A 23,212-nucleotide genomic window follows, 5' to 3' on the forward strand; every position below is an offset into this window, starting at 1 on the left:
TCCTGAGCATAAAGCTCTTTCGTAAACATTAAGATAAAAAATTTAATTTTTGACGTATACATGTACAATGTTTTAATAGTAATTTTTACTGATAATAAGGATAAATTATATATGATACATATATATGCTTATGATGTTTATTTTAGTTAGAAAATTTTCTGCAGGGGCACCTGGGTGCCTCAGTCGTTAAGCGTCTGCCTTTGGCTCAGGTCATGATCCCAGGGTCCCGGGATCAAGACCCGTATCTGGCTCCCTGCTTCAGTGGGAAGCCTGCTTCTCCCTCTCACACTCCCCCTGCTTGTGTGTTCCCTCTCTCGCTGTCTCTATCAAATAAATAAATAAAATAAAAAAAAAGAAAATTTTCTGCAAAACTTTGCTTTCACAACTGATGATTAGCTGCACTAAATTAACCTAATGATTAACTGCACTCTCTATAAAATGAAATGGACCTACTTCCAGGCTTAACATCTGGTTGTTCTTTACTTCTCGGTTCTGACCAAGTCCACAGCCAGCTAAACCATCCTTTATTTTCCTCTGAATCTTTTGCTCCTTCTCTGAAAATCCTATATCCAGCTTTCTTTACCTAAAATGATTAAATTTTCAAATAAATGACAGATTATCCTTTATTTAGCAATCTAACAGAAAAATGACATTTACAAAATTTAACTATTCCAGTGAAAAAATACAAACAATATACAAACTGACAACAAAACAAAGTAATGCAACATAAGCCAAACGTAAGAATTTAGAATTTCCAGGTAGATAGCCCTACTGTCTTACAAGTCATGGTAATCACACCACCCCGCCGCCCCCGCCCCCCAGATTAGATTTTCACCTTCATAGGAACTCAGTGTTTGATAATTATTTAGCAAGAATTATTACTTAGCCAAATTATTTAGCAAGAATTTTCCCCCCAAAGGACCTAATTCAAACGTATGGGGCAAAACATCAAATCTCTTTTTCTTATACCACAAAGAAGCAAATTTGAACCCCTTTTAGGAAACAGTATATTACAGCCCAACACTAATAATACCACTGCATCTGTCAAATCTACATGGAATCTAGATTTATTTTTTACCAATTGAAAGATAATCTGGAATTACCTCAACTTCTGCCTGTTGTCTTGATATAGTTATATTAAATACATCCAAGGTCTTTTCCAACTCCTTAAAATATAAACAAAAGTATGTTTAAATGAGTAACTTTACATAGTCTATAGAAAGATTATAAAAATTATAAAATTTCAGTATATAATCTAACAAACTGCTGCAATAAAGATATAACAGGAAGCAAAAAATGGATCATCCACCAACATACTTCTTTTAAATTCTGAGAAGCAGTGCTTGTATATATGTCAGCTTGGAAATTAGCAATGACGGAGTAACTGTCTTAAAGAAATCATACATGTCATGCATATAGGTGTCATATTAAGATTCACAGACCCGTACTAAAAGATACCATATAGGCATTGTTTAAAATGACCTTTATTTGGGTTCTAACTACAACTGAGGGTAAATACGTTAGTGTCACTTTCAACTAAAAATATAATTCTAAGGGGAAGGGAGTGGGGGGATGGGTTAGCCTGGTGATGGGTATTAAAGAGGGCACGTTCTGCGTGGAGCACTGGGTGTTATACGAAAACAATGAATCATGGAACACTAAATCAAGAACTAATGATGTAATGTATGGTGATTAACATAATAAAAATTTTTTAAAAAATCAATCCATAAAGAAAATTAGCAAACTAATAAAACCAAATAAAAATACAGACTCAATATTTTAAAAATGTAATTCTAAATCCTTCATATTATATGCACAGTTGGTGTGTCATCTTTAATATATTCCAAGTAGATCTTTCTGCAGAAAGTCTCCTACTTCAAACAAAAATAAAACTCAATCTTTAGGAAGCTCCTAATTGGAAATTGGCCTAGATTCAGAATGGTTACATTAATTTCAAGAGGCTATCTGTCCTCAGTCTCCCTAAACATCATCCATCCATAAAACAATCCCTTCTAGAATACACCATAATGCTAACAGATAAGACTAGTATTTAGGGAATCTCAAGACAGATAATGAAATGTAATGTTGCTGGTAAAGACTAGAAATGCCCCAAGAATGAAGAGAAAAGGGACTCTGAGTGGGCAGAAAATTCAGGAAGGTTCGTACAAGAGATGAGACTTAAACAAGCTTGAGGAATGAGTAAAACTGGAACAAACAGATGAGGAAAGGCAGATGGACTTGGCTACAAGTGTAAGCACAGTATATATAAAAGACAGGAAATTAATGCCGTTCGATGGTAACGGGGAAATGGAGTGGTGACAGGTAGTATAAGGCTTTGAAACCGACACAGAAAAGACTGGAATCAATGCAGCAAACACTTTTTAGGCTTTGAGGTTAAAAAAGTCATAATGTGAGGCTTCAAGTTACTATTTGCATGAACCCAAATCTCTCCAGACTGACAATAAACTGAAATTCCAACAGCTCACAGGAGAGTATCACCAGAGGTTATTATCACCCAACTGAAGTGAAGAACAGGAGTACGAAAAAGTCTAAGTAAAAGCAAATGGTCAGTCAAAATGAAATCTAATGAGCAATTATGTAGTACAAAATATTCAACAATTTCTAAATATGCTTACCTCCAAAGACATGAGAATTTCACCAGTTGGCTTCTTAGTTGTTATCTTTTTTTTATACAGTTCTTTATACTGCTTCATTTTTTGCCTGTGTTCTCTAATATGCTTCCATGACCACATCCGTAACCGGGGGCAGACATTTACTTCAAGAACACTGTGTATAGCATAAGCCCACCTAGTTAAAAAACAAAAACAAACCCTACACTGAACACCTTCAAGCCAACAGTATGAAATATAAAATTGCTTCTACTCCAAAACAGCATACATAGTACAGAGACTATACTTAGTACACCATTTTCAAAGTCTGGTACTATCTGAGCACTTGATTTTCCCCAGCTCTGTTTGTATTAAGACTATATTAATCATTAATCTTATCTCTTTCCTGAGTGAAAACAAGCAAAATCACTGAATTTTGTTACAAAAAATATAGCTCTACAGAAAGACTATTGAAGTACTACTGGGCAAATAGCACTTCAGTAACCTGACTAGTAATTAAGAGTCAACTAAAAGAGTAATTGCAACTTCTAGAAAACAGCAAGAGCTTAATAAACGGAATAACAGGACTTCTAAATTTTAAAAAGGGGCTGTACTTTTACAGACTCACATAACCTGATTTTTGACTTTAATCACATAGGTTTAACATATCTAATACGAAAGTTTGATTTTTTTTTAACAAGACATTGCCAGACACAAACTAGGATATAGTTTTTAATAATCCCAAAAATACAGTTAATTAATGGTATTTTAGTACCTCCATTTTTGTGTTTAAAAAAAAAATCCCTTAATTAACATAATAAGCAAAAGCCATAAATCAAATGACAATTTGTATCTGCCCTTAAAGAGTATCTTAAAAAATTACTCTTAAAGTCAATAAATTCACTTTTAAACTGTATTTTATAAATCTTAAAATTTTTTTAGATCAAGCAATTCTACTTCTGGGTCTTTATCTGAAGAAAACAAAAATACTAGCACAAAAAGATGTATGTTCCCTGATATTAAATGCAGCATTTTTTTTTTTTAAAGACTTTAATTTATTTATTTGACAGAGAGAGACACAGCAAGAGAGGGAACACAAGCAGGGGGAGTGGGAGAGGGAGAAGCAGGCCTCCCGCCGAGCAGGGAGCCCAATGTGGGGCTCAATCCCAGGACCCTAGGACCACGACCTAAGCCGAAGGCAGATGCTTAACAACTGAGCCACCCAGGAGCCCCTGCAGCATTATTTTAATACAGTAGTCAAGATACAAAAACCACCTACATGTCCATCAATAAATGAATGGATAAAGAAAATACGATAGATATACAATGGAATATTATTCACTCATAAAAAGGAATGAAATCTTACTATCTGTGACAACATCATGCTAAGTGAAATTAGCCAAAGAAAGATAAACACAGTATGATCTCAGTTACATATGGTATCTTAAAAACAAAAAAACTGAGCTCACAGATACAGAAAACAGACTGGTGGTTGACAGAGGTGAGGCACAGGCAGTGAGTGAAATGGGTGAAGAGGATTAAATGTTCAAACTTCTAGTTATAAAATAAGTAAGTAATAGGATATAATGTACAGCATGGTCACAATAGTTAATACTATACTGCATATTTGAAAGTTGCTAAGATATTTTATAAGTTCTAAAGAAAAAAATCTGTTCTTGGGGCCCCTGGGTGGCTCAGTTGGTTAGGTGACTGCCTTCGGCTCAGGTCATGATCCTGGAGTCCTGGGATCGAGTCTCGCATCGGGCTCCCTGCTCAGCGGGGAATCTGCTTCTCCCTCTGACCTTACCCCATCTTGTGCTCTCTCTCTCAAATAAATAAAATTAAAATATATTAAAAAAAAATCTGTCCTTATATACGGTGATGGATTGTTAACTAGGCTTATTGTGGTGATCAGTTTACAACATATACAAATATCAAATCACTACATTATAAACCTGAAACTAATATGTCAAATTATACCTCAATTAAAAAAAAAATATAAGTCATTTTACCAGTCTCTGGCATGATAGTGAAGAGGTACATCAGGTTTGAATTTCCTATATGGCAGGTTTTGCGTCATCATATCAACTGATTCAAGAAGCTCCATAACACTGAAATACTGAAGAATGAAAAAAATTAAGGCTCTTAAATGTTTCAGATTTTTTGTTCAATTGTTGAAAAAATTAAATTATTGACTTTTTAAAGGAAATGTTACAATGTAACATTGTGTTTGAAATACTTTTAAAATCTTAGTTCTGCTTTTATCAAATTATAACTCAATTTAAAATTTCATTTAAAAAAAAATCACCTGTGGTTTATTAAGTTCAATTGCTATGTCATGTAACTCAACATCCAGGTTTATCTTGGGGGCAGAAAAGTCAAAATCTGATCGCCGATTCATCTGAAGTTTGGCATTAGCAGATATGGGGCGAAACACTGAAAAATATAAATTTTAAAAAGTTAAACTGAGTTATATTTCAGAGTCCCAAAGCACTAAGGGGATGAAGTGGAAAATATTTTCATTTCTTATACTCTTTTTACTTTCCCAGATTTCCACACTGCTGTAATTTGGTCAGATGAACTGTCTTTTAATTAATAAAGAATATTCTTTTATCTTTTTCCTACCTATAATTTGTATTTTAAGTAAATGAAGACTAAGTAAACTCCCCCTCAAAACACCAACATAACCCTTAAAAGCAGGAATAATCTCTAAAAGGCAAAAATAGTATAATAAAATAATCTTAATAAAAATACAGTTTAAAGGAATTACATTAAAAATGCCAAGGGAAAAAAGACTGTATTTGACCACTGACTTCCATTATAGTGTTACAATTTCTGAACTTCTGATCAGTTTCTATGTATCCATCTGTCCCATTTTAACTTGTAAAAGGAGAAGTGAGATGAGTGAGTTAACCCAGGATAACCTTCTTGGCTCAACCCATAGTCTAAAATGGATTAAACTCAACCCTTTATATTTAGTGCCAAAAAGAATAAGAATATTCTTGCAGAGGGAGACAAACAATAGCAGAATCTATACCAAGATCAACTATTAAATTATAAGCTAATCTATATAAAAACATAGTATGTTCCTCTTGTTTTAATCATTCCCAAGGCACAGCACTTAGTTTTTTTACACACTGAGCATTCAAATATACTGTGAACTTGAGTAGAACAAGAAGATACTCAACAAATGGAGACTGGTTAAATTCATCATGATACATCTATAAAGTACCATAGAGTGAAAAATAAGAAAAATTTATATATACCTAAGTGGAAGGAAATAGTAAAAGAAAGTTTAGGGGCGCTTAGGTGGCACAGTCAGTTAGGGGTCCAACTCTTGGTTTCAGCTCAGGTCGTGATCTCAGGGTTGTGAGATGGAGCCCCATGGTGGGCTCTGCATGGAGTTCTCCCTCTCCCTCTGCCTCTCCCCCCACATCCTCCCTCTCTCTAAATAAATACATCTTTTAAAGGAAGAAAGTTTAAAAAGTATATGTACATAGCAATAATATCACTATCTGAAAAATAAAATTATTCCTCTCCCCGAGCTTTCTTATGTTACACATACAAGACTACACAATCCCCTATAACCTTCCTGGTTGCAATCTCTATCCATCCCTAGGTTACAACCTCTCCTAGGTCTGATTTTAGCTCCTGGCAACTCTAATTTCCAAGTGATTTCAACATACAAATAATCTTTCCAAAACCAAATCCTCTCAGAACCTTGGACTTCTCCACCCTTACTTGATCCACTAGATCTTATCATACTTATATGCTAGACCTCTCCATAAGCTCAGTCTCAAGCATCCAACTCTCCTAACACCACCACCTATCTCTCTAGTACTCCAATACCAAAACTTCAGGTCCCGTGGGACCTATCATTCATTGATCCTTTATCTTTTCTTTGTCTTTCACCTCCACTTCATGTCCTCAGGACCCTCCCTACCCTATTAAAATTCTATAATCAGTTATTCTAATCATCCCCCTGCATTCACTCTTCACTCCTCTGTCTTCTCACTTTGTCAGTACTTACCAGGCCAAACTCTAATTCTGGATAAAAACCCTCTCCATTTACTCTACACCTGTAACCTACCTAAGAAATTGAATTTGCTTAGGGAAAAAAAAAAAAAAAAAAAAACCCAAAACCAAAAACGTACACAATCACACAGATTGGTCTCACTTTAATGTCATAAATCCTAAAAGTCCTCAATGTTGCTGAGCAGTCATATAATATTTAGTCCAGGATAGGGACCAAATGCATACCATAGTGTGTTTTTATACAACCAATGAACTAGGAATGATTTTTACACCTTTATAGGGTTGTTTAAAAGAAACAAAGGAAAATATGTGACAGAGGCTATATATGGCCTTAAAATTGAAAACTTTTTACTATGTGGCCTTTTATAAAACAAAAAAACTGCCCAGCCCCAACTCTAGCCCAGTGGCTCTCAAATTCATCAAAATTACCAGGAAAGCTTATTAAAACAGATTGCCAAGGCTCACTCTCAGAAGTTCTGATTCAGTATGTCTGGAATGGGCCCTAGGATTTCTACTTCTAACAAGTTTCCAAGTAATACTGATGTTGCTAGTCTGAACCATACTCTGAGAACACCACTCTAGTCAATTCACTCTGTTCACCTACATGACTATTTCATAGCCTCTCTTCCCTCCAAAAACCCCCAACACCTCAGGTATTAAAAAATAAGAGCTCATAAGAGAAATTCCATAAACTCCTCTTACCATCTCTACTGTCTAACGTTAGGACTTCTCTCTTACGCCAAAACCTGTCCTTTAAATGAACTAATCATGTTCCTTTGTGTGGCAGAGCACTCCACTTGTGCATGAGATCCTATCCCCCTTCACCCATATCCCATAAATTATTGCTTCTCTCTCTTGCTTCGTTTTTCATATTCTACAGATCATTCCGATCTCAGCCTATAAACTGTTGTCTCTCCCATTAAATAAAGAACAAACAAAAAAAGCCTTTAGTCTGGGACGCCTAGGTGGCTCAGTTGTCAAGCATCTGCCTTTGGCTCAGGTCATGATCCCAGCACCCTGGGATCAAGTTCCACATGGAGGTCCCTGCTCAGCTGGGAGTCTGCTTCTCCCTGTACCTGCCACTCTGCCTGCTTGTATTCTCTCTGACAAATAAATAAAAATTAAAAAAAAAAAAAGCCTTTAGTCCTTCCCTCTCCAGCAGGTATATACCAGTTATCAATTTATCTGTGAATTCCAAATTCATCCTTCACTGCTTAATCTAAAAGCTAGATTTGGGCCCTTTAACTATTTTTTTTTCTTTACCAGCTAGCATAATGCTAGACACTGGAGAGAGACTGCAGAGGAGTTCTGCTTCTCGGTTCTAATGGGCTCGTTCCAGACTCTTGCAGTATCGGGACTTTTCCACCACCCAGATGCTACCAAGTGGGTCCTACAGAAGGCAGCTCCTCGAGCATGACAGATTTCTTCAGCACTAGCCTGCTGAGGTACACGACAGCTAGCAGCAGCTGGCAACTTCTCCCAGCACCCTAAGGCAATTTTGCAGTGAAGTGCCTCCTATGAGCAACTCCTCATGAGAGATGTTAAAGTTCCTGAGGGCAAATTTCCAACAAGTTCAGTGGCCTGGCACCAGAGAGACTGGTAGTCTTTTCCTGGCAGTCAGTGAGCCCTGGTCATGTCCTTTCCAACAGGGTCTAGATCCCAGTGTTGAGGCAGGCAGACCCTGTTCTTTGGGCACTCCATCTTAGTCCTAGGGTAGGGGCAGTTCCTTCTATTATTCTTATATTCTTTAGAGTTCTATTTTTTATTAGCCAATCCCTTGTTACTCCAATCCTGTGATAGTAATTCTTTATATTAAACTTCCCCTGCTCAAATTACTGTGTAGTTTCTCCGTCACCAGACCCTCACTAATGGAGCAGGAAATGATAGTAGGGCAAAGGAGAAATCAGTCAAACCTAAAGTGATAGATAGGAAAATCATCAACACACATGAAAGGCAATCTCATCTGTTCTTAATGTTTCCTTTTAGGAAAAAAATCTAGAAAATAAAATATCCATTTCAAGGCTTTGAATTGGTTTCAAGAGTGAAAACAAGAAGAGTCACTTCAAAGGTGCCTGGCTGGCTCAGTTGGTTGAACACCCAACTCCTGGTTTCAGCTCAGGTCATGATCTCAGGTGGTGAGATCAAACCAGCTTTGAGCTCCATGCTCGGTAGCCTGAGGCTCCATGCTCAGTGGGGAGTCTGCTCCAGAGTCTCTCTCTCTACCTCTCTCCCGTGCCCATCCCCCACCTTGTGCACATGTGAGCCCTCTCAAATAAATAAATCTTTAAAAAAATAAATAAGGCCACATCAGGAAATTAATAAAGTATCAACATGAAGGTAGAAGAATACAGAAAAGAATCACTGGTTGATGACATCAGACAACCAAATCCAATAAATGAGTTATCTATCCATCGATCAGTTTTATTGAGAGCCTATAGGGCAAAAAAATAGTACTACTTTCGATTTGAAATTTTACTCATTTCTGATTATAAAAGTACTACATGTTCATTTCAGAAAATCTGGAGTCAGAAAAAAGTATGAAGAAAAATTTTTAAATATACATTTCTAAAATAGTAAGATCACACTACAGACTATAGCAGCTACTAGCCTTATTAAATTGTATTTGCCATGTAAAATGTCTTTAAAAGATTATAATTATTACTGAATAATTCTTAAAGATTTACCACATTTATTACATCCTCTCTTGTTGGACACTTTTCTCTCTTATAGTTTCAAAATATAGCAAAAAGCTCCCCAACAATGAATGGCATAGAACAGAGAACTAGTTTTTTTCGTGCACATATACCTTGAATTATATGACAAAAATCAACATGAAACATCACAGTGACATTATCATTGTTCATTTAAATTTATACTGATTACTTTAACTGCATGTATTTTATAAAATGTACTTACTTACCAAAATCATAACCTTTCGGAACAATATTTCCATTGACAATGCCCTTCTTCAAGCTGTCCTATTAAAAGACAAACTGCTTTTATTTATATTCATGCCAATATATCTTTACAAAATCCTATTATATACAAAAAAATGTTTTAAAGCAATTTAAAAAATAAATAACTCAAACTTAGGAGGACTTAGCTATGGAAAATATTGAAGTGGTTAAACAATATCCCATTAAACTACTACTACTAAAGAATAATTTGTGAACTATTTAGATAGATAGTGTGTGTTTTTACATATTTGTGTACAGGCACATATATAAAATCTCACAAAATTCAACATCCACTTGTGATAAAGAATCTCAAGAAAGTGGGTAATAAGGGAAATACACCTTAACATAATAAAGGCCATATATGACAAACCCACAGCTAACATGCTCAACAGTTAAAAACTGAAAACTCTTCCTCTAAGATCAGGAACAAGACAAAGATGCCCACTCTTGCCACTTTTATTCAGCATATTCAGAAGTCCAAGCCAGAGCAATTAAGAATAAAAGGCATCCAAATTGGAAAAGAAGTAAAACTGTCACTGTTTGTAGATGACATGACATTCTATATAGAAAACCCTGACGACTCCACCAAAAACTGTTAGAATAAATGAATTCAATCAAATTGCAGGATACAAAATTAATATACAGAATTCTGCATTTCTATATAGTAATAATGGTGTAGCAGAAAGAGAAATTAACAATCCAATTTACAATTACATCAAAAAGAATAAAATACCTAGGAATAAATTTAACCAAGGAAGTCAGTCAGAGAAAGACAAATACCATATGACCACACTCATATGTAAAATTTAAGAAACAAAACAGATGAACATAGGTGAAGGGGTGAAAAAAAAAAAAAGGGCGGGGAGGCAAACCATAAAACACTTAACAGAGAACAAACTGAGGGTTGCTAGAGGGAAGGTGAGTGGGGATGGGCTAAATAGATGATGGGAATTAAGGAGGGCACTTGTGATCAGCATTGGGTGTTACACATGAGTGATGAATCATTAAATTCTACTTTTTTTTTAAAGATTTTATTTGAGAGAGAGAGATAGCGAGAGAGAGCATGATTAGGGAGGAGAGGGAGAAGCAGGCTCCCCGCTGAGCAAGGAGCCCAATACAGGACCTGAGCTGAAGGCAGATACTTAACCGACTGAGCCACCCAGGCGCCCTGCTAAATTCTAGTTCTGAAACCAATATTACACTGTATCTTAACCCACTAGAATTTAAATAAAAACTTTAAAAAAGAAAATTAACTGAAACTACTATAAAGAAATTTGTTACTCACATTTTGTAACTTTAGGTAATTAAAACAATAAAGTATTTGAAATAAAATAATTTAACCAACGAAGTAAAGCTTTGTACACCAAAAACTGTTAGAAATTGAAGATGCAAAAAAATGGCAATATATTCCATGCTCTATACTGCAAGAAATAAACCTGTTAAAAAGTCCATACTACCCAAAGAAATCTATAAATTCAATGCAATCTCTATCAAATTTCCAATGGCATTATTCAAAGAAATAGAACAAATGACCCTAATGTGTGTATGAAACCACAAAAGGCCCTGAATAACCAAAGTAATCTTGAGAAAGAACAAACCTGGAGCTATTACAAGGCTTGATTTCAAATTTTTTTTTTAAGATTTAATTTATTTATTTGAGAGAGAGAATGAGATAGAGAGCGAGCATGAGAGGGGGGAGGGTCAGAGGGAGAAGCAGACTCCCTGCTGAGCAGGGAGCCCGATGTGGGACTCGATCCCGGGACTCCAGGATCATGACCTGAGCCGAAGGCAGTCACCTAACCAACTGAGCCACTCAGGCACCCTTGATTTCAAATTATATTACAAAGCTGTAATAATCAAAACAGTATGGCACTGGCATAAAAACAGGTACACATAGCAATAAAGAGCCCTGAAATATACCCATGCATATATGATCAATTAAATTACAACAAGGAAGTCAAAAATATATAATGAGGAAAGGAGAGTCTCTTCACTATGTGGTGTTTGGAAAACTGGACAGCCACATGCAAGAGAATGAAACTGGACCAATACCCTACACCATACACAAAAATTAACTTAAAATAGATTAAAAAACTTGAATGTAAGCCCTGAAACCATACAACTCCTAAAACAAAACATAGGAAGTAGGTTCCTTGAAACTGGTCTTGGCAATGATATTTTGGATCTGACACCAAAAGTAAAGTCAACAAAAGAAAAAAAATAAACAAATGGAACTACATCAAACTAAAAAATATCTGCACAGCAAAGGAAACCATCAACATAATGAAAAGGCAAACTACTAAATAGGAGAAAATATTTGCAAATCATTTATCTGATAAGGGGTCATTATCCAAAATACATAAAGAACTCATACAACCCAATTTCAGAACAACTTAAAAACTGGAGAGGAACTGAAGAGATATTTTTCAAACATACAGATAGCCAACAGGTACATGAAAAGGTACTCAACACAATTATCAGGGAAATCACAAATCAAAAGCATGAGCTATCACCTGTTAAAATGGTTATTATTAAAAAAAACAACAACAAGAAATAACAAGTGTTGGCAAGGATGTGGAGAAAAGGAAATTCCTATGCACTACTGGTGGAAATGTAAACTGATGCAATCCCCTATGGAAAAACAGTATGAAGGTCCTCAAGAAATTAAAAGAACTACCATACGATCCAGCAATTCCACTTCTAAATATTTATTAAAAGAAAAACATGAACTAGAAAAGATACATGCACCTCCATGTTCAATGCAGCATTAATTACAATAGCCAAGATATGGAAACCACCTAAATATCCATGGATAGATGGATAAAGAAAATATACTCTCACACACACACACACACACACACACACACACACACACACACACACACACACACACACACACACACACACACACACACACACACACACTATTCAGCCATTAAAAAGGAAATCTTGCCATTTGCAACAAGGATGAAATTTGATGGCCTTATGCTAAGTGAAATAAGTCAGACAAATACCATCTGACCTCACTTATATGTGGAATACTTTAAAAAAAATAAACAAAAAGAAGCCAAGCTCATACTCACATACAGAGAACAGACCGATGTCTGTCTGAGGTGGAGTGAGAGATATGCAAAATGTGTAAAGGGAGTCAAAAGGTTAAGAACTTCTAGTTATACACTAAGTCAGTCATGGAAATGTATGTATTGTACAGCATGGCAACTACAGTTAACAATACTGTACTGCATATTTCAACGTTGCTCAGAGAGTAAATCTTAAAAGTACTCATCCAAAGAAAAAGTTCCGTAATTAACTATGTATGGTAATGGATGTGAGACCTACTGTGATCATTTCACATTATGTACAGATACTGAACCATTACAGTGCACACATAAGACTAATATATACTAATGCTGCATGTCAATTATACAAAAAAAGATCTATACATGTTTGTGTACAGGCACATATATATTCACTTATTTCTGTAAATTTTAATGGATTTTGCCTAGGAAAAAAGACGACTAGAGTATGTTAATAAATGATAATGAATAAAACCTTATGCAAAATAGGATACCAACAAAGGTGTACATACACATATCAAAAAGATTTACTTACCAATGATTCATCATAATCATTAAGGTAAAACAACTGAGACTTCACATTCCAATAGGCAAAAAGGTTATCCAATCGGATTAACTGAAAATAAATCAAATTTATTACATGTCTCGTTTTCTTCTTTAACATATGCTATTTTCAGAAGTCTCAAATAATTGAGTCATATGATAGACTTAAGCAAGTAAACACAATTCACAGAAATCCTTATCTATATATGTTACCATTCGCCTTTCTAAGTCTCTTTTGTCTGGATTGACAAAATATTTTACCTTACAAAATAGTTTCTCAGTTTCATCATGTAAACACGGAACCCAGTTTTGATCAGTTGTCTAAAAAGAAAAGTAAAAAACAGTGAAAATATTATTTACATGTGAAATGGCAGACTGATAAATTGTACCAACCATGCCCTTGACCAATTTCCCATAAAAATGTTCTTGAAAACATTCAGTGAAAGAATATTAACTGACTACAAGAAAGCCTTTGCTTTCAAAGGGCTCACTGCTGAATGAAAAAGCAAACAAGTAAACAAGCAATTACAAATAGGTTAAGTGCAGGTGGGGGGATGGGTTAGCCTGGTGATGGGTATTAAAGAGGGCACATACTGAATGGAGCACTGGGTGTTATACACGAACAATGAATCATGGAACACTGCATCAAAAACTAATGATGGGGCGCCTGGGTGGCTCAGTTGGTTAAGCGACTGCCTTCGGCTCAGGTCATGATCCTGGAGTCCTGGGATCGAGCCCCACATCGGGCTCCCTGCTCAGCAGGGAGTCTGCTTCTCCCTCTGACCCTCTTCCCTCTCATGCTCTCTATCTCTCATTCTCTCTCAAATAAATAAATAAAATCTTAAAAAAGAAACTAATGATGTATGGTAATTAACATAACAAAAAATAGGTAAATGCCACCTTAGAGGTTAAATACACAGTTCTCAGAATAAGTGATGTCCAATATATGATATATGAATAGAAACTGTTGATTTTAAGGTCAGTAGGGAATATGATTCAGAGTAGGAAAATATGCAAATATGCAAAACGTTCAGGGAACTGAAGAAGCCTCATATGGCCAGAGAACATAAAGCAAAGAGGTGAAACCAGATGTTACCCAGGGTCAGATTACAAAGCGATTATAAACTATTTTAAAACAAAACTACTGACTTTATTCCAATAATAATGAGAAGCCACTGAGGTGAATTAAGTGTTTAGATGCTTATTCTACAAAGACGGTTTTCATTTTTTGGTAGAGAACTGAAGAGATGACAAAAGTTTTCAAACTTGAGTGTGCATCAAAATCACCTGGAGGGCTTTCTAAAACTTAGGTTGCTGGGTCCCCACCTGAGTTTCTAACTGAATAGGTCTGGGCTAGGACACCAGTTTCCAAGGTCTCCCAAAGGTGATGGTCAGTACCACTGCTGTCACAGTTACCCATTATTTCCACATTGCCACAGCCAATGGCTAATTTCTCCATCCTTATTTTTCAAACTTACAGCAGCATTTGACAGTTTATCCCACCCGACTTCATTCAATAACTTTTCATTTGGTTTTTTACTTATTTTGGTTGTAGTGGATCCATGTTTTAAGAAAAAAATTATACACAAAAACCCAATGGATACAACAAATAAAAGCAGGTAATGAAATACTACACAGCAATTAAACTGAATTATGTATAGCAACACAAGCAAATGTCAAAAACACTGTGACGAGAAAAATGAAAATCTATAGAAAAAATCACATAAAATATTACTTAGAATGTTTATCTCTGAGAGAAGGGTGAAGAGTAGAAAACAAAATAGACATAAACTTTAATCCTAACAGTTTATTCTTTAAAATAAAGTATTTAAAACTTAAACCAAATGACAAATTCCACAACTGTCCATTCTGGACACAAGCCAGTGTTTCATAATCCTCTATTTGCTCTTAGGCTTTAAAAATTCATCAGTTTGTAAAACTGGACAGGAAGAGAGTTTGCCACAGTATTAATAACGGTGGTGAGGAAATGAGTGATGTTTCTTTATGCTTTTCATGACTTATCAAAGTTTCTGAAATAAACATTCATCACTTTTACTTTCTACTTATTTAAGCAATGTATTTTTAAGAAAAAAAGTATCAAATGCTCTAATTTGCAAATAGGCCCTCCTATTTTAAACTAAATTTGATTATCAACCATTTTTTGAAATGCTGAACTACCTACTCCCAATTCCAATACAGCCTATGCAATTTCTGTACTAATTCTATAGAGACAACTACTTCTGATGCTGGCACACAAACAGTAATTAATAGTTAGATGAACTATACTACACAATTAAAAAGGGTTAAATTTCTTTTCAAAGTACCTGCATGCTGAGATTTTGAAGGGAAATACCAAATGACAGTGGGTTGTCTCGATTTGTGATCTAAAGAGGAAAGAGCAAATTTTACTCAGACTTCTAGTAGTTAAAATTCACTTTATCAAAGAAGTTCATTTTCTGGGAAATATTCTATTTCAAACATTCAAAACCATTTTTCTACTTTCTACAACTTTTAATCCTATATTTTTCCAAATACTAATTAAAATATCAAGTATCAATGTATTATTGTACAATAAATCTGCATATTTTTCAGTTTATAAAAAAAGCTTATTGGTAAGTTGACCTCACAATAGTACTTGAGAAGTTAATAATTTTGCGTTTCAGAGAGAATACAGGATCTATTTGAGATAATCTAAATCTAGCTCTACTGATTCCTACACCAGTGTAATTTCCAGGAGGTAAATATAAGGAATTTTAAAAATATACAACTGCTAAATTCATAGTGCCCAACTATCAAAGATGACTGTTAATATAAAAAAGCATTTTCCTTCATTATCTGATTTTTGAACATTTTAGGAAAGTGTAATCAAGGCAGTAAACCCTGCAAATTAAAACTATAATTACAGAAAAGAAAGATCAAGTCATTTTCAGCTCTGTGTCCCTCCACTTCTCATCATCAGTGGTTGACCACTACAGAGCAGATGTCAACAAACAATAAAACATAAACATAAAAAAAAGTTTCACCTATTAAAATACTTACATCATCCTCATAACGAATATGGATGTTGGAAATTTTCACTTGAAGATTTTTTATGATCTGAGTAATTAATTTTTCTGTAAAAGTGTCCTGTTTCTCCACCCGAAGTTTTTCTACAATAGCAAATATTTTTTTTAACTTGAATGAAAAATACACTGTATAAGTATTCACATTTCGAGGTAACATAAACATCACCGTGTTAAAGAAAAAAATCTGTATTTGTAAACAAAACACTAAGAGCCTGCTTTCCCTGAGTCTTCCACACCAATAAACTTTCAAAGGCAACCAAACACAGTTTTAAAAATTTTTTTTAATGAAACTAAAGCCAACCATGTAAAACTTACTGCCATTAAATTTTACAACTTCTGTTAACTATACCTAAGTACGTAAAAATTTGGAAAACAATGAAGATTATTAGATAAGAATTATAATGGGCTTAATTTAGAAAAGCCAGTAACAGCAGGAGGTAGGCATCTCCCTTAAAATTAGTGATACTATCATAAGTTGTATGTAGTTTGATGTTTAAAATAGTTAACTATGCGTCTCTTCCTGATGAACCCAACAGGAAGATATAAGATTCTTTCTCTTTCTCCTTTCAAGGGAACGAAGTTCATCATTTGTCTCATTTTCTAAAAAAGCTATTAACTGTTTCCGGTTTCAAAACTTTCCAGGGGAATAGAAAGAATAAAGAATAAAGGATTGAGGCTCCTAATTTCTTTTTTTAACATGTCTTTGAGGGGCTCCTGGATGGCTCAGTCCGCTGAGCATCCAATTCTTGATTTCGGCTCCAGTCATGACCTCAGGGGTCCGGGGATCAAGCTCTGCACTGGGCTCTGTGCTCAGAGTCTGCCCAAGGATTCTCTCTCCTCTCCCGATGCCCCTCCCCCTGCTCTATCTCCAAGATAAATAGATAAATCTTTGAAAAACATATGCCTTTGATTAACAAGTTACTATACCCTTTTCCCCCATTTGAAAATGCCAATGAGAACTATCTCATTTCCTATTTCTAGTCCTGTTCCACCTGTACATACATATTACCTGTCTTTTCTTCTAATGACCTACTACTCCCTAATTCAACTGGCCCAAGAGGACAAGCTGATGAAGATATATTTACATCAAATCCAAGATTCAGTGAACAGATCAGTAAATACCTTAACTATAAAAGGACTTTAGAATTAATAAAATATAAGCTCTTTGAAGACAGGATTTTGACCTTTGATTACCACCACATCCTAACAAAATCCTTTACTCTATGAATCTACTCATTCGATTCAATGCAAAATCTTCCTTTCCCCTTCCTTTTCCCCATCCATCCACTACATCCAGTAGTCTCCTTCCAAATTCCTTATCCTGCTCAGATTCCATAACCTATTATTTCACCAACTCTTTAAACTCTTTTGTTCTTTTTTCTCATTTTCCTCACAGAGGAAAAGCTCCAACTCTGAATAAACCCAACTATCTACTTTTTAAAGTTTTATTTATTTGACAGAGAGAGACACAGCAAGAGTGGGAACACAAGCAGGGGGAGTGGGAGAGGGAGAAGCAGGCTTCCTGCAGAGCAGGAGCCCGATGCGGGGCTCGATCCCAGGACCCTGGGATCATGACCTGAGCCGAAGGCAGATGCATAACGACTGAGCCACCCAGGCGCCCCCCCAACTATCTACTTTTTACATAAACATATTTACACCTTGCCAGTTAAGGACAGGAGGAGACAAATCACAACAGGAGAGACTGTAATGACTGTAAATTAGGTACCACCAACTTCACCCCAACAGCAACCTTACATTTCTCCATTCCACTTGGTCACACGCTCCGTAACAATTATCTCAAAATTCTTTTGGATTCTCCTCAAAGGTCTAATGACCCTTCCACTGCTCTCTTTACTCTGAGAGGACCTCACCTCCAACTTTGGAAGATCCTGTAATCATCACTCAGGGACCCATGATATGCATGACATGAATAAAATGGTTTCTTTATCCTCACTTTACCTGATACCTCGTTAAGATCTAACACATTCTTTGCTTCCTAAAACACTCTTTTCCCATGAAATTATAATCTCCCAATTTCTACTTATCTAATCACTCTTTCTTGATCTTCTTTTTCTGTGTTCCTCCTCTAATACAATCATTAAATGCTGGATGTCCTTAAGGCTCAGTCCCACGATTGCTTCTATTCTCCTTCTACACTTCTGCTTCAGGGAATCTCATCTGCACTTTATAGCTTCAACTATCCTCCTAATGCTGGTAACTCACAATTGTATATTAAAGTAGAAAGTGAGATATATTCAGAGAAATATATAGAGAAATTGATACATTCAATAAACTAATAGATCAGTATGGCTAGAACAAAGAATAGAAGAGAAAGAGGTGGGGCCAGTAACGAGGCTGAAGAGGTAGACAGAATTCAAATCCTATGAACTTTTATGTGTCACGCTGAACAGTTTAAACTTCTACCTGATGATAAGCTATCACTAATGAATTTTAAGCATAAATATTTCTATTTTAGACCTACATAAAAATAGGAGGGATTTCTGATTAAACATGGTGGATTGTTATCCATTTCTTCACTTCTCAGTAAAACCCCACTAATGCAAAAGTTAAAAATAGACAAATCCCCAAGGCCAAAAGAAAAAATATAGGAAACAAAATAGGTAAGAGATACCCTCAAAATTTTAGAAGCTGGAAGGCAGACAGTCTTAACCTACTTAGAAGATGAAGAAATTCAATCCTAAATGCCTATAGTCATGCCAATAATAAAAATGAGACAAAAACCAGAACCCTGGAAAGATTCAGAAACTAGAGTCCTCATGGGGCGCCTGGGTGGCTCAGCTGGTTAAGCGTCTGCCTTCAGCTCAAGTCATGATCCCCAACGTCAGGCTCCCTGCTCAGCAGGGCGTCTGCTGCTCCCCTTGCTTGTGCTCTCTCACTCGCTCTCCCTCTCTCAAATGAGTAAAATCTTAAAGGAAAAAAACAAACAGAGTCCTCAGAAAAGAAATGGCAAGGAGAGGATGATAATAAAAGGATTAGCTTAAATCTGTTTAATTAGTAGGCAGACTTCCAGGTATCTTCCCTCTCCTAGTCCACATAGCCAAGCAACTATCCCTTTCCCATTCTAGTGCGAACGAAGAATTTATTGTAAAGAAAATAAACGCAACTATAGACTCTGAAACTATGTACTTAAAGATACAGGGAAGGAAGATCCATCACATCGAAACCAGACATATTAAAAAGTTCTATGTAAAAAATAAATATAATTACACCCACATTCATCTACTATTGCCAAGTAAATAAACACATGTAATCAGAGTATATATACTATTTGGCTCAGTAGTAAGCACTGAGATGTAGCCATGATAATTTAAACAATGAATACTGATTTAACCAAGCATGCAATTATACTGCAAAGACAGAAAAATGGGTCGACCTTATAGTCTGTAAATCAAGTAATAGAGGTGTAATCACCTTATGCAGCAATACAGAGATAAACACAAGAAACACCTTAAAACTTGAAAGTGGGTCTATATGGAGTAGGCTTAGGGTCTAAGCCAGAAGACAGAATTTTTTTGTTTTAATTATGGGTACTATATTACTTAATAACTTTTAAAGCTATATATATTATTTTGATAAGATGAAAATGACTTTTAAAAGGCAAAAACCTAGGAGACTTAGCAAAGGAAGGACTGAAAGAGAGGATTCTGGAGAAAATGGCAGAATAGAAAACACCAAGAATCTGTTTTCCTAGTTAGGTAACAACTGAATAGGTGAAATGTGCCTAATGTAAATATTCTGAAACTCTGGAACCCTGTGAGGACTTGCAACTTGCAGAGGAAGGCTTGAAAGTAAACTAAACTTCATTTACATCAATATTAGCTCTTAACACAGTAGCAGCTCTCCACGCCCTATTCTCAGGCCCATGGCAGTCAGCTGTGCACTTACTCCTGGAGTGGCTTGCACTCAACTTGCCGGAGCCAAGGTGGGAAAAAAAAGGACCCATCCTCCAAATATTTGGAGATCTGTAGTCTAAAGGCTGATTACTGCTCCTGATCAAAGATAGAAGGATGGTCCATGGTTGCTGCACCTTTCTCCACTGTTGCAAGCCCCTTCCTCTCCAGCTGATGTGACATCCAGGGCATTTAAAGGACTCGCAACCTTTTTTATTTTTGCCCCCCCATTCATTATTCTCCTCTCCACTTTTGTGAGCAAAAGATTAAAGACTAGGACATTCAAAAGCAACTCCATACACAGGAAAAATAAGAATGTAACCACACATGTTCAGGGAAAGGAATAGACTCAGGCTTAGAAAAGACCTGAGAATACCTTACATTTACACCTCAGGCTGATCCTTGGACTAGGACATCCTATAATAATGAAAAATAACCAAAAACATTAAAAAAAAAAAAACAGAAAACCATAGGAATAGGGGTGAATTTCATTTCCACAGGTATCACATTATTAGATCCAAATATCCAGATTTTAATGAGAAATCACAAGGCATACAAAGAAACAGGAAGATATGGCCCAAAGGACAAAAAAATAAGTTTACAAAACTATTCCCTAAAAAGATCTGATGACAGATCTACTTTTTTTTTTTTTTTAGGATTTCATTTATTTGAGAGAGAGTGCAAGCAAGAGAGCACGAGTGGCATGAGGAGCAAAGGGAGAAGTCCTCAATCCCAGGACTCTGGGATCATGAGCTGACCCAAAGGCAGACACTTAACCCACTGAGCCACTCAGGCACCCCTCTACTAGACAGACTTTAAAACAAGTATCACATAGATGCTCAAGAACTGAAGGAAGGTGTAGAGAACGTCAAGAAAATAATATTATCAACGAAATAGAAATATCTATAAAGAGACAGAAAACCTAAGAAGAAACCAAACAAAAATTCAGCAGGAGAAAAGTACCATACCTAAAAGGAAAAACTCTCCATAGGGATGCAAAGGCAGATGTCAATCGGCAGAAGAATTAACAAACTTGAAAACAGAAAAAAAAAACAGAAACAAAAACAAAACCTGAATTTGAGGAACAGAAAAAACGTGGAAGAAAAGTGAACAGAGCCTAAGGGACACCTGTGGGACACCAAGTGGACCAACATATACATTGTGGGGGTCCCAGAAGGAAAAAAGACAGAAATGGTGGGAGAGAATATGTGAAGGAATACTGGCTGAGGTATGCCTGTCTGGCTTAGTCAGTGGAGCGTGTGACTCTTGATATTGGGGTTGTGAGTTTGAACCCCACATTGGGTGTAGAGATTACAAAGACAGGGGGAAGGGAAGAGAGGGCGAAGGGAAGAGACGGCGAAGGGAAGAGACGGCGAAGGGAAGAGACGGCGAAGGGAAGAGACGGCGAAGGGAAGAGAGGGCGAAGGGAAGAGAGGGCGAAGGGAAGAGAGGGCGAAGGGAAGAGAGGGCGAAGGGAAGAGAGGGCGAAGGGAAGGACGCGACCAAAACTCTCCTGACAAATAAAAGCCCTGGAACTGATGGCTTACCTGATCAATTCTGCCTAATACTTAAAGAAAACATCAATCCTCTTCAAACTCAAAAAATAAATAAATAAAGGAATACTTCCAAACTCAATGTATGAGGTCAGCATTAATCTGATACTGAAACCACACAGACACTACAAGAAAACTACAGATCAATATTCCTGATATTGATGCAAATAATAAAATGCCAACAAACAAAATTCAACAACACATTAAAAAGATTATACACCATGACTCACAATTTATTGGTACAACGGAAGGATGCTAGACACATAAAAATCAATGTAATACACCACATTTACCAAATAAAAAAAATGTATGATCATCTCAACTGATGAAGCAGCATTTGACAAATTTCAATACCCTTTCATAATAAAAACTGTCAACAAAGTAGGACTAGAAGGAAAATATCTCAACATAATAAAGATCATCCAGAAAAAGCCCACAGCAATCATCATGCTTAATGGAAAGGATGAAAGCTTTTCCTCGAAAATCAGAAAAACAGCAAAAATTTCCAGTTTTGTCACTTTTATTCAGCATAATACTTACTGGAAGGTACAGCCAGCGTAAATTATGCAAGAAAAAAGAAATCAGAAAGGAATAAGTAAAATTATCTCTGTTCACAGACAATATGATCTTATATTAAGAAAATCCTAGGGGCGCCTGGGTGGCTCAGTTGGTTAGGCAACTGCCTTCAGCTCAGGTCATGATCCTGGAGTCCTGGGATCGAGTCCCACATCGGGCTCCCTGCTCAGCGGGGAGTCTGCTTCTCCCTCTGACCCTCCCCCCTTCATGCTCTCTCTCTCTCATTCTCTCTCTCAAATAAATAAAAAAAATCTTTAAAAAAAAAAAAGAAAAAAAAAAAGAAAATCCTAACTACCCAACAAAACAACCATTAAAACTAGTAAATGAACTCAGCAAAGTAGCAGGGCACAACGTCAAAAAAAAAAAAATCAATTGCGGGGGTGCCTCAGTGGCACAGTCGGTTGGGCATCTGACTCTTGATTTCAGCTCAGGTTATGATCTCAGAGTCCTGAGATTGAGCCCTGTGTTGGGCTCCATGCTGAACACAGACCCTGCTTGGGATGCTTTCTTTCCCCATCCCTCTGTCCCTCCGCAATCTCACATGCAAGTGCTCAAACTCTCGCTCTCTCTCAAAAAAAAGAAAAGAAAAAATCAATTGCATATACAGTCCCTAACAATGAAAAATCTCAACAGGAAATTACAGAAACAATTCCATTTACAACAGCATCAAAAAGAATAAAATAACTTAGAGATTAACGTAACCAAGTAGGTAAAACACATTCCAAGTTCATGGATTGGAAAACAACATGTCAATACTGCCCAAAGCAATCTATAGAGTCAAAGCAAACCTTATCAAAATTCCAATTATACTTTCTGCAGAAATAGAAATCCACAGCCTAAAATTCATATGGAATCTCAAGAGACTCCCAAAGAGCAAAAAACCATC

At 36.2% G+C, this 23,212-nt stretch overlaps 1 protein-coding gene across 1 annotated transcript in view; it reads right to left on the reverse strand.

The window, feature by feature from the left end:
• The window catches only part of VPS13A (vacuolar protein sorting 13 homolog A), a 270,154-nt gene that overhangs the window by 218,267 nt on the left and 28,675 nt on the right, over window positions 1-23,212 (reverse strand). Inside the window, 10 exon segments of the mRNA XM_035723481.1 lie at window positions 454-583; window positions 1,104-1,166; window positions 2,637-2,808; window positions 4,622-4,728; window positions 4,918-5,045; window positions 9,565-9,622; window positions 13,214-13,294; window positions 13,483-13,542; window positions 15,546-15,605; window positions 16,261-16,370. Coding sequence (XP_035579374.1) covers window positions 454-583; window positions 1,104-1,166; window positions 2,637-2,808; window positions 4,622-4,728; window positions 4,918-5,045; window positions 9,565-9,622; window positions 13,214-13,294; window positions 13,483-13,542; window positions 15,546-15,605; window positions 16,261-16,370 — 969 coding nt within the window.

This window comes from Zalophus californianus, chromosome 13 (genome assembly GCF_009762305.2).
Source record: "Zalophus californianus isolate mZalCal1 chromosome 13, mZalCal1.pri.v2, whole genome shotgun sequence".
Taxonomy (NCBI): Eukaryota; Metazoa; Chordata; class Mammalia; order Carnivora; family Otariidae; genus Zalophus; species Zalophus californianus.